Genomic DNA, 12,608 nt, shown 5'->3' with positions numbered 1-12,608 from the left:
TGTTGAGTGTCTGCTTTTGGCTCGGGTTGTGATCTCAAGGTCCTAGGGTCGAGTCCTGCATCTCAGCTCCCTGCTCAGTGGTGAGTCTGCTTCTTCCTCGAACTCTGTGATATCTCTTATTCTCACTCTCTCTCAAATAAATAAATAAAAATCTTTTTAAAAAGTGTTAACTATTGGGATCCCTGGGTGGCTCAGCCTTTTTGGCGTCTGTCTTTAGCCCAGGGTGTGATCCAGGACATCCCGGGATCGAGGCCCGCATTGGGCTCCCTGTGTGGAGCCTGCTTCTCCCTCTGCCTGTGTCTCTGCCTCTCTCTCTGTGTCTCTTATGAATAAATAAATAAAATCTTTTTTAAAAATGTTAACTATTATTATATTAATAACTATATTGATAAAAAATAAAGTTGAAATATTAAAATACTCATTCCAAATCTCATTATAAAAATTTGAAGAATTTGGGGGCACCTGGGTGGCTCAGTCGGTTAAGTGTCTGCCTTTGGTTCAGGTAGTGAACCCAGGGTCCTGGGATCAAGCCCTGCATCAGGCTCCCTGCTCAGCACAGAGTCTGCTTTTCCTTCTCCCTCTGCGTGCTGCTCCCCTGCTTGTACCCTCTCTTTCTGTCAAATTAATTCTTTAAAAATAAAATAAAAATTTCAGAAATTTCAATGGAATATCTATGATTTTAAATTTAAGAAAAATTTTTAAAGATTTTATTTATTTACTCATGAGAGACACAGAGAGAGGCAGAGACATAGGCAGAGGGAGAAGCAGGCTCCCTGCGGGGAGGCCATTGCCGGACTTCATCCCAGGACCCGGGGATCACACCCTGAGCCGAAGGCAGATGCTCAACCCTTGAGCCACCCAGGCGTCCCAAAGTTATGCAATTTCTTGATCAACTTTCATTATCTATAAAAGTTAAATTCTCTAGACATTTGTTTCAAAATGTTATTACCCTTAGGTAATTATAATTGCATAATATGTACACATTTTAGCTATCAGTGATGGTCAATTTCGTGAAAAGAAATAGAATCATTAATCAAATCATAAACTTCAATAAATAATAAAATAGAATTTAAATTATAAACTTATATAATTTGAATTTTATAAAAAAATAGTTCTGGATAATCTTTTATCTGATTAGTATAGAGAAAAGTACCATAGTTCATAGTAAAAATAAAAAAATCCATGAAAATTACAAAAGGAGAACTTTTACTATAAGAGATTCTGTATAGGTATACTTGAACCATATAGTAAGTATACACATACATGTTTTATGTTCTGGGAGAGTTGATATTTAATAGAACTTTTAAATTACATCTTAAATTTTTTCAAACACTCCATTTATCTATTTAAAAATTTGACTTGGGTAGCCCCGGTGGCGCAGTGGTTTAGCGCCACCTGCAGCCCAGGGCGTGATCCTGGAGACCCTGGATCGAGTCCCAAGTCAGGCTCTCTGCATGGAACCTGCTTCTCCCTCTGCCTGTGTCTCTGCCTCTCTCTCTCTCTGTATCTCTATGAATAAATAAATAAAGTTTAAAAAAATAAAAATAAAAATTTGACTTTCTGGGCAGCCCGGGTGGCTCAGCGGTTTAGTGCTGTCTTCAGCCCAGAGCCGGATCCTGGAGACCCAGGATCAAGTCCTGCGTCGGGCTCCCTGCGTGGAGCCTGCTTCTCGCTCTGCCTGTGTCTCTGCCTCTCTCTCCGTCTGTCTGTCATGAATAAATAAATAAAATCTAAAAAAAAATAAAAATTTGACTTTCAAGTGCTTGGGTGATTCAGTCAGTTAAGAGGCTACCTTTGCGCAGGGGTCATGATCCCAGAACTCTGGGACTGAGTCCCACCTCGAGGAGTCTGCTTCTCCCTCTCCCTCTGCTCCTTCCCCCTGCTTGTGCTTGCTCACTCTCAAATAAAATCTTTAAAATATAGTAAAAATAAAAACTTTCTGGGAATTTTATTCACTTGAGTACATATTCAGGAATTTTCCTAATTTGAACATTTTACCATATAAGACATGATAAAGGAAGGGAATATGTATGTATGAGATGGCTGATTCTGTGTCTGTCTTTTGATTGGTAATTCATTCCTGCCTTTGATGAATCTCAATTTTTAGTAATGACCTGTTTCTTGGTTAGGTAAATGAAGAGGAGGAAAACCAAGACACAGAAAAAATTTTAAAAGGATATCGCCCTGGTAAACTCAAACTCAGTTTTGAAGAAATAGAAAGACAAAGGAGAGAAGATGAAAAAAGGAAAGCAGAAGAGGAAGCCAGGAGGAGAATAGAAGAAGAAAAGAAGGCATTTGCTGAAGCAAGGAGAAGCATGGTAAGGTAGAGTGTAACTGGAGAATGCCAGTTCACTTAAGATTCAGCTTTTCTAAGAGTATGTGAGGGGGCACCTGGCTGGTTCAGTCAGTAGAGTACACAACTCTTGGAGTTGTGAGTTCTAGTCCCATGTTGGGTGTAGCAATTACTTTTAAAATTTTTTAAAATTTGAGATGCCTGGATGGCGCAGTTGGTTAAGTGTCCAACTCTTAATTTTTAGTTCAGATTGTGATCTTGGGGTCTTGAAATCAAGCCCCATGTCAGGCTCCACACTCAGTACAGAGTCTGCTTGAAACTCTCTCCCTCTGCCTCTTTCCCTTCCCCCTGTACTCACCCACACTCTCTCTCAAATCTCAAGAAAAGGTTTTTTAATTTAAAAAAAATAAAAAATAGAATATGTTAAAAATAATTAAACTTTGGAGAATATTATTTCTAGAATCTGTCAAAGGTGGAGATAGCAAATAAGCTTTTAAGTCTCCTGTGGCATTAACACCAGTCAATTAAAGGTGTTTGCTTCAGTGTAATGTTGGGAAGATTCTGATTAAGTTGCTATGCCTGGCATGGAGGATTGAATATTGTCTTCCTTCTCTGGGAAGGCATGTTTTCCAGAAGTATCTAAGCAGGGAGTTTCCTACTCCGTCTTTCCGTCCATTCTCTCCATTCTTCTTTTCTTTCCCACGTTTTCTCCTTCCCTCCCTTCCTTCCTCCCTCCTGCTTTTCTTTCTTTCATTTCACTTTCTATCCCATCTAGTACATATTAAATGACCAAAGCCATTTAATCACAATTATTTAACTCTCTAAAGTGCTCACCCATCACTTCTGGATATTGCTACCAAACTGATTTTGAAGATTTTATTTATTTATTCATGAGAGACACAGAGAGAGGCAGAGAGAGAAGCAGGCTCCACGCGAGGAGCCCGATGTGGGACTCGATCCTGAGACTCCAGGGTCACACCCCGGGCCGAAGGCGGACACTTAACCACTGAGCCACCCAGGCATCCCTGCTACCAAACTTAATTCCATCACAAAGTTAAATGACTTATACCATTTTAATGTCTGTAAAATGTACAATTTTCTCACTACTTTTAAGCAAGTGGACCTGTAAATGCTGCATCCCCTTCTTGAGACAGTTTAAGTAGGCTCTACTCCCAGCATGGGCTTTCAAATCACAACCGGAAGATCTAGAGTTGCAGGCTCTACCGATTGAGCCAGCCAGGCCCTCCCCCCCTTCTTGAAACATTTTAATTGGCTTCATTGATATTATGACCTGGTTTTCTTCTTCTGTCTGGGGGGACTTCAGGCACATATATCCACATGTTTATGGGGCTCATCCAGATACTCAAATCAGAAAGTTGGGAGCTTTATGGTGCGCCTGGGTGGCTGAGTTGGTTAAGCATCTGCCTTCAGCTTGGGGCATGATCCTGGGGTACTGAGATGGAACCCGGCAGGCTCTCTGCTCAGCGGGGAGCCTGCTTCTCCATCTCCCTTTCGTCCTAATCCCCCTGCTTGTGCTGTCTCTCATCTCTATCCCTCTGTCAAATAAATAGATAAATAAATAAATCTTAAGAAAGTAAGTTGGGGGCCTTAAACACTTCCATCTTCTCATTCATGCCTCACGTCCAATCATTCACTAAGTCTCATCCATTCTACCTTCAAATCATTCTAAAAATTGATCAGTTTTTCCCCCATTTCCACTGCCATTGATATTCCTTCCTTGCCAGGTCACAGTTATCCCTAGTCTCAGACCAGCTCCTATTTAACTTGCTTTCTTGCCTATAATCCATTCTTTCTCCTGAGCAGGGAGCCCGATGTGGGGCTTGATCCCTGGGATCATGACCTGCGCCTAAGGCACTTAACTGACTGAGCCATCCAGGCGCCCCAACAAATTTCTTTGTAATATTGCAGTTGTAGATTTTTCTAGTTTAATTTCTTAATTCTTCATTAATCTGCCATCTTTGTTCCAGACATACTTTCTCCCAATTTCTTCAAAATACTGGGCTCTCGTCTATCTCTGAACTTTCATAAATGCTGAATGAAACATGCCCCTCTTTCCTTTCCCTATGCTCTGCTGTCTCCTATTCATATATTCTGTTTCCTCTGGGAAGCCTTTTCTGAGAACATGAGTTCCAAACCAGTTGGAACACAAGTTCCTATAGCATTTCATAACTATTGTGGCGTAGCACTCACACTGTAATGTTGCCTACAAACCGTCGTTCTCACTCATGAGGCTGAGACTGTCAGGCACACGGCACAAAGCATTCTAGCATAACAGATTTCCTAATTAATGTTTGTGGGATGTGTTAAAACTGTCTCTTTAAAAAACAATTGACTTATTTACTTGCTAAGTAAACTCTACCCTTGACGTGGGGCTTGAACTGAGAAGCCCAAGATCAAGAGTTGCATGCTCTTCGGACAGAGCCAGCCAGAAGTTTTAAGTGCCCCTTAAAACTATCTTATGTGTATTACTAGGTAATCCTTGATTCACAAATGATTTCTACACAGAAACTCTATAAAAATGGTGAAGTTTAATTATACTTAAATTTTGGAGAATAAGCAGGTTCATAAGTGATAGACAAGCAGTAGCTGTGAAGATAAGGAGAGCTAGTCCCAGGAGCAGTTGTTTAAGCTGAAACTGCCATGATTCACTAGCAGAAAAAGTGCAGGGAAGGAACACTGTATTAAACCAAAACTCTAGTTTCCTAGAGGCATTTCTGTATCAGGAAAGAGAAACTTTTTCTTTGATTTATGTTTTCTTAACCAGGGCCATATTTTAATTTTGTATTACAGCTCAGTTAACTCATATATTAATACAAATTTTTGGCAGTCTTTGGATTGTAAGACCATATAAACATTGTTTCTGAGGTGAACTTACTCTCTGGTAAAGCCTATCATATATAAAACTGGGAACAAATAACTACCCTTTGTCTTCTTATTCCCCTATGTCTCCTTTAGCCATAGGGTCATAATTCAAGCCAGAGGTTTATGTATCTACTTTCAGGGGACAGAAAAACCGAATTGGGTAACTGGTTTTCATAGTAAAATGTATCGTGTACCACAAATCAGGAATTTAAAAGCAAAGTTCCTATTTGTGATTTAGGGATTGCCTTTATTACAGGGAATTATAATGTAATAATAAAACTGCCATTGGGAGCTTCCCATTGGGTATCAGGCACACTGCTAAGTGTTTCCAAACTTTGATTCTCATGACAACTATATGAAATTTGTCACAGATAGGGAAACTCACAGAGGCTGGGTAACTTGCCCAAGGTCACAACTTAATGGCAATTAGACATGTAATTCATGAAATTACAAAAAGATAGTCTAAATCACTATTTACAATTTTATTAGACTTTTGAAGTTTTGAATCCCACCTTTGCCTCTTAATATTTGTGTTGACTTTGGAAAAGTACTTTTCAGTGGCTCAGTTTCTCATCTATAAAATGAGGGATGTTAATATCTACTTCATAGGGTTATAGGACTGGATAAGTCAATATATGTAAAGTGCTTGGATTTTACATGGCAGCTCTAAGTAAGTATTAACTGTTATTATTTAATTAGCCAGACAGTAAGTTAGTGAAAAAAAAATTACAGCACTAAAAGTGATGTTTACCTGATTATGAAGGAATCATGATGGGTTATCTAATTCATTCAGACAAAACCATGATTTAACGGAAATGCTCTATTTTAATTACCAGAATGGAAATTCATTTTAATTCAATTAAAAGTGCTCTCAGGTTCAAAAAATATTAATACCTAATTCAAATTACTCATTATACAAATTCAGAGGATTTCTTTGTGTTTATTGGAGTGGAGAACAGATGGTCACCATTTCCTTTCTAACCACAAAATTCCTTAGTCTTGTATTTCCTAGTAATCTCCCCCTTGTTTATTGTTCTATTCTTTTGAAGATTTGGGTCTCCAGATATCTAGTTCAGAGTGAAAACTTTCTACTCAAGTAATCACAGTTTCTATAAAAAAAAAAATCTTTTTAGTTTATGTAATTTTGGCAAAAAATACTGAAAGAATTATTTTAAATAGGTAGTAGATGATGACTTCCCAGAGATGTATAAAACAATTTCTCAAGAATCTCTTACACCGGGAAAACTGGAAATTAATTTTGAGGAATTATTAAAACAAAAAATGGAAGAAGAAAAACGACGAACAGAGGAGGAAAGGAAGCATAAGCTAGAGATGGAAAAACAGGAATTTGAACAACTGAGACAAGAAATGGGAGAGGTGAGATTTTAAGAAATACTCATTTATATTCTCCAGATAGTTCTTAACGTAAGTATTTTACATGTAGTATCTCATGGTAACTTTCTAATTATTATTATTCACATAAAGGACACTCAGTATACTCCGAGGCACTTAGTCCAAGTTGTGGCATAGTTATGTGCACTTTCAAGCCTGCAATAAGTCTGCTCCTTCTTTACTAGGTTAAAACATATGATTGCATGTGACCGAGATGTTACTGTTGCACCTTAAGTAAATATTTACTTACTAAGTGCCTCAGAGTAAACAATTGTGGGGTTACATTGTGATGGAGAACTATTTCCTAGAGTGCTTAATATGCCCAGTTATATTTATTTTCCTTGAAACAAATAAACTGATTAATCAGAATAAAATTACAAGAATACCATTGATACTACTAATAGAAACATCAGTTTGGCCAGTCTTCGAGTCATTTTATTTTACTAAATTAAAAGAACTCTGATGATAAATATTTTAGTTATGATTTCTCTAGTATTGAAATGAATTAAATATATAAATATGTATCTACATAAATATATTGTACAAGGTCAGCTTCTTGGGCATGCAATTCGTGCCCTCACAGGGACCCATGCTCAGACAGGCCGTGCATCAGGTTTGATGCCATCTTGATTTTTAATTTAAAATTTTAATTAAGGTGAAATTTAAAAATCAAAATTTAATTAAAACTTCTGTAATTTTACCTTTGTGTGTTGTAAGTGAAAGCTGATTGGACAATGGAGCATGTGCTGGAGTTTTACAGCCCCAGCTCACTCAAACCTCCTGCTGTCCCCTGCTCTCTATGGTGCATTCTCGGAAGCCTTTTACCACCTCCTGATGCCCCAAGGCCCCAATCATTTCCTCCCCACAGCTGCCACCCTCCATCTGGATGGCCAATTGTGTAGGTGGAAGAGGGGAGAAAGAAAGGTGGGCATCAGCTCTGATGGGGGAAGCTCTTGGCAGCAGGGTTGGGAATCATCAGCACATAGCCTCGTGACTTGGGGGAAATGAGCAGTGGTTGTCCCAGACTCAAACTGGCAGTGACATAGCATGTTTGGCAGGCAACTTGGTGGGGACTTCTTGCCAACTCCTGATCTAGGAATCGAGTGGGATCCTATGCAGAGGTTGCAATCTCCTACAAGTTGCCTCTCTTGTTATGGGTCAGGGCAATGGGCCTGTGGGGATATTTATACTTCCTTGCCCCAGACAACCAAGAGACTACAAATACTACATAAATATATAGGTAATAACAAAATATAATGAATATGCTGTAGGGAAATATTCCAAGCTCTAGCTTTAAAATTTTTTAAATGTAATAGCATTTATTTTATAAAGGATCCCGAAAATGAATTGTCTAGAAAAACTTCTAAATTGTATTTGTATTAGTTCAATCATTAATTTTGACCAAATGATTTGGGAACCAATGTGATATGAGGTACTTAACAAATTTGTTGGGTTTCTATTATTTTAGGAGTTGTCTGTTTTCACCCACATAGACTAAAAAGTGAAGACAGAATAAAGGAATAAGTTCTGTTTTCCCTACAGTTGAACCAAGAAATTAACCTCCTGTCGTGTCATCCACTGTGACCCCACTCGTCCACACCTTCATTCCACCTCTCTAGCCCCCCTTCCCCAAACTCTAGGTCTTCTCCGGGAAAAGTGTACCAGGGATAACTGCAAATTTTTTTTGACACTTCATATAGTGAGATTAGGGTTTAGCATGAGAAGTATACAAAGAACTAGCAATAAATCGTGAAAAGCCAACGGAAATCAGAATAAAGAACATTTAAGATAAAATGGTTTAAAGAATTGGAACCAATTTTGGTTGCCTCCTTTTCTGTCTTTCTTGGAAGAATAAAATTGAGAATAGAAGTGATATGTATCAAAATGTAGGGATTTTGCCAAACTGTATTATACAAAGGTTTCATTCAGTTAACCTGAGTATTAAGAGTGATACTTAACATTAGGCTATCATCAAAACAAAGGCAGGAGGAACTTTAGGATACTCTGGCTCAACACAGAGATTAAAAAAAAAAAAAAGAAAAAAGAAAAAAAAAGATCATGTCCAGGGGGGCTAAGTAACAAGGCAAAAGGCCACATGGTATCAGAATCAGAACTAGACTTGTATCTGACTCCCCAGCCCAGTGTTCATTCAAGTATAGCTCTTCATCTTTCTGTCAACGCAGATTTTCCTACATTTTCTAGTAAAAGCTAATTTGATATGCATATTTTAGTTTTAGAAGGTTAATGGAATGTTTAATGAAGTTTTGAGCCATATTTCATGATAAAATAATATTTTAAAATAAGATGTTACCTAAAGTCTTAAATTTGTAGTGTTTTCTTTTAATCAGTAAATTTCAACATTGTATTTAGGGAAGAGGTTATTATTTAAGCTTTATTTTTGGCTTCAAATAAGAAATGAACACTTTTTGGATGGTTTATTATACAAACTAATTTTCTGGTATTTAATATATAAAAATCTTTTTTTGAAGGAAGAGGAAGAACATGAAACCTTTGAATTGAGTAGGGAATATGAAGAATTAATCAAATTGAAAAGAAGTGGCTCTATTCAAGCTAAAAATCTAAAAAGCAAGTTTGAAAAGATTGGACAATTGTCTGAAAAAGAAATACAGAAAAAGATAGAAGAAGAACGAGCAAAAAGGAGAGCAATTGACCTTGAAATTAAAGAGCGAGAAGCAGAAAACTTTCATGAGGTATACTATTTTATATGTAATAATTATGGTACAGTAATTATGATGAATCTAACAGAAATATAACATTGACTTTTTTTTTAAGATTTTATTTATTTATTCATGAGAGACACGGGGGAGGGGGGGGCAGGCAGAAACATAGGCAGAGGGAAACGCAGGCTCCATGCAGGGAGCCCAATATGGGACTTGATCCCAGGACTCCAGGATCACGCCCTGGGCCAAAGGCAGGCACCAAACCACTGAGCCACCCAGGGATCCCTAACATTGACTGTGAAATAAGTTTTGGTACTTCTAGTTAACCATAGGTATGTTATATATAATAATCTGAGAGCCAAAGAGCAAAAGCACATTAAGATCTTAAGAGACTTTGAAAGATTTTCTCACTCCAGCATTGTTGCAAAATGGCTTTTATTAGAATTAAAGCCTATAGTGAACATTAAGTAGTTCACTCTGGAAAAAAATAGTTTATATAGTTTAAAAATATTTATTGGCACAAGTAATAGTTTGAATCATAAGAACCAGTGTACCTATAGGTTAAAATAAACTCCAGAGATTATTCATACTTATCTTATTTAAGGATGAGGCCAGTAAAAGCTTAATGATCTGCTCAAAGTCATGCCAATAATTCAGTGGCAGAGCCTAAATTAGAATTCAGATGACATGAATTTGAAGTACCTCCAAATGTTCAAAAGGTGGCAATTACTAGATGACCTATAATGTTCCTTCCAGCCTAAGGTCTAGTTCCATGATTATGAATCTTGCTTTAAATAGAATCTGGAAAATATTTTCTGCCTGAATTGCCATTTTGTAATCCCCAACACCATTTAGCGTATGTTCTTCTAGCAATGAATTTTCATCAAATATTCAACTAATAAAGTAGGTGTGGGAAGTTGGGCAGACTTCCAGAGGAAGCTGTGAGTTAAAAGAAATAGGAAATTATATGCAAATTCTTGGAACTGTAACCAGTTCGTTATTATTGAAGCAAGCAGCGTGTAAGAACAGCAGAAGATAATGATGAAGATGCTAGCAAGAGATGGTCCTGGAAGGTCTTAAATGCCATGTTAAGGAACTCTGCTTTACTACTACTCATTGAAGAGATTTTTAAAACATGGAGTGATAATATAAAATAGGCACCTTTATACCTAGATCATACTGAAGCTGGTTTTAGATTCAAGCATTAAAAAATTATTTGAATGCCTACTAGGTTCCAGGGACTGTTTTGGACACTGGGACTACATACATTGGTAAATAAACCTGCAGTCCTTGCTCCTATAGTGAACATTAAGTAGTTCACTCTGTTTATAGTAGTAGTTCACTAGTGTTTAGAATCTAACAGAGAGGATGGAAAACTATTGGGTAGTAAGTAAAAGCTATGGAGATTAATGATGTAGGGTACAATTTTGTACAGGATGGTCAGAGAAGGCCTGATGAGGGTTTGAACTAGGAATGGAAAAAAAAAAAAAACCAATATGTAGAAGATTTGGGAATGGTGGTGGAGACGAGGGGAGGGAAAGGAATTAAAATGGGTATACATGAACATAGTTAATATGGGAATAAAGAGCTCAGGAGGAAGAGAAAGCATAGGTATTTTAGACAAATGGAGATACTGTGGAACATCAGATATTCATCAACGCAGTTGATATGCATTTTTAAAAATGATTTATTTTTGAGTGAGAGGTGGGAGGAGAGGCAGGAGAGGGAGATAAACCTAAGCAGACTCAGTGCTGAGTGCGGAGAGCCCGATGTGGGGCTCGACCCCACAACTGAGATCATGACCTGAGATGAAACCAAGAATTGGTTGCTTAACCAACTGCGCCACCCAGGTGCCCCAAAGTTGGTATGCATTTGAACTCTGTGTGACATACGCTAAACCTTGAGGACTTAAGAGCCTGGACTGGTTGGAAATAAACTTTTTTGTCACTGCCTAAAGCAAATGCTATTGCTAACATCTTCCAGGTTGGGCCCTGTGTTGTTTTGGGTACATGAAAGTGATATAATATGCCCTCAAAAAGTTCAGCCTGATGAAATATAGAAAAATAATTTTAGCATTGAGTGCTAAAATAGGAGTTATATATTTAATGCTACAGGATCAAATAGGATGGAGTCAGGGGGCACCTGGGTGGCTCAGTGATTGATCATCTGCCTTTGGTTCAGGTTGTGAACTGGCATTAGGCTCCCCACAGAGAACCTGCTTCTCCTGCCTACGTCTTGGCTGCTTTGTGTCTCTAATGAATAAAGAAAATCTTTAAAAAATAGGATGGAGTCAGTATTCCTAGGAAGGTTTAACAGGGCAGAGAAAATGACGTAAGCTAAGTGTGAAGGTTGAATAGAACTTAGGAGAAATAATGTCGAACGAATGGGACTCTCTTTACAACCTTTGTATGAAGGTTGTAAAAATATATCTGGGGAATGGAAATTTTGCTCAAAGGCATGGTTCATAGTATAATGGATGATAGGGGGTTTTGAACCTTGCAAGGGCTATGATCTGGGAATAATGCTAACAATTAGTTTTTGGATAGAGTAATAAAAAGCTTGTATTTTTAAAGAATTCTGGGATCATGGAGAATGAACTGAAAAACAGGAATAAGGCATAAAGTTAGGGTCCAGGGAGAGAAATGGACCCAACTTTTAACTAAACTGGGTAACAGGCTGCTTATGGGTAGGTGCTTACTGAGAAGCCCAACATTACTTCCAAGATTACCAGGGAAACTGGATGATACTACAGAGAATGCAGGAGATCTGGAGGCCGGTGAATAGTTTTGTACATATAAAGTTTGAGCTATATTTGGATAAGATACAGGCATTCTGGAGCATAGGTACTGAATTCAGGTGAGAGGCTCGAACTATAGATTGTAACTATTATGGATAGAACTTAAATGTATCAAAGTAGTTAGGTGCCTACGGTGCTGGGTGGCTCAGTTGAGGTCATGATCTGAGGGTCATGAGGTCTGTGCTCAGCTGGGAATCTGCTTGAGATTCTCTCCCTCCACCCCTACCCCACTCTCTAAAATAAATCAATCTTAAAAATTATCAAAGAGTTAATAGTTGGAAGGTCAATGATAAAACTGGAGAACATCAACATTTAATGGTCGGATCATAAGATCAGTTCAGAAAAATATATCACAAAAGGTAAAGAAAAGTTGTCAGCATGCTCTTGCTTCCCTGCATGATCTCCTGGAACCCATGAGACTGTGAAGGATGTGATCCTTCCTATCCTCTCTTTAGATTAAAGGTCACTGAGATCACCTTTAAAACCTTGTTAGAGACCCGGGATCGAATCCCACGTCGGGCTCCTGGTGCATGGAGCCTGCTTCTCCCTCTGCCTGTGTCTC

The 12,608-nt window shown here is 38.1% G+C and overlaps 1 protein-coding gene across 12 annotated transcripts in view; it reads left to right on the top strand.

The window, feature by feature from the left end:
* Positions 1–12,608, top strand: part of NEXN (nexilin F-actin binding protein) — a 50,597-nt gene that overhangs the window by 34,177 nt on the left and 3,812 nt on the right. For all 12 annotated transcript variants that reach the window (XM_049111767.1, XM_025417911.3, XM_049111765.1 and 9 more), the window contains 3 exons: positions 2,130–2,318; positions 6,356–6,553; positions 9,058–9,279. In XM_049111767.1, coding sequence (XP_048967724.1) covers positions 2,130–2,318; positions 6,356–6,553; positions 9,058–9,279 — 609 coding nt within the window. The remainder of the gene's footprint in view (positions 1–2,129; positions 2,319–6,355; positions 6,554–9,057; positions 9,280–12,608) is intronic.

The sequence above is a fragment of the Canis lupus genome, chromosome 6 (genome assembly GCF_003254725.2).
Source record: "Canis lupus dingo isolate Sandy chromosome 6, ASM325472v2, whole genome shotgun sequence".
NCBI classification, from domain to species: Eukaryota; Metazoa; Chordata; class Mammalia; order Carnivora; family Canidae; genus Canis; species Canis lupus.
This window is presented reverse-complemented; position numbering and strand designations above follow the sequence as displayed.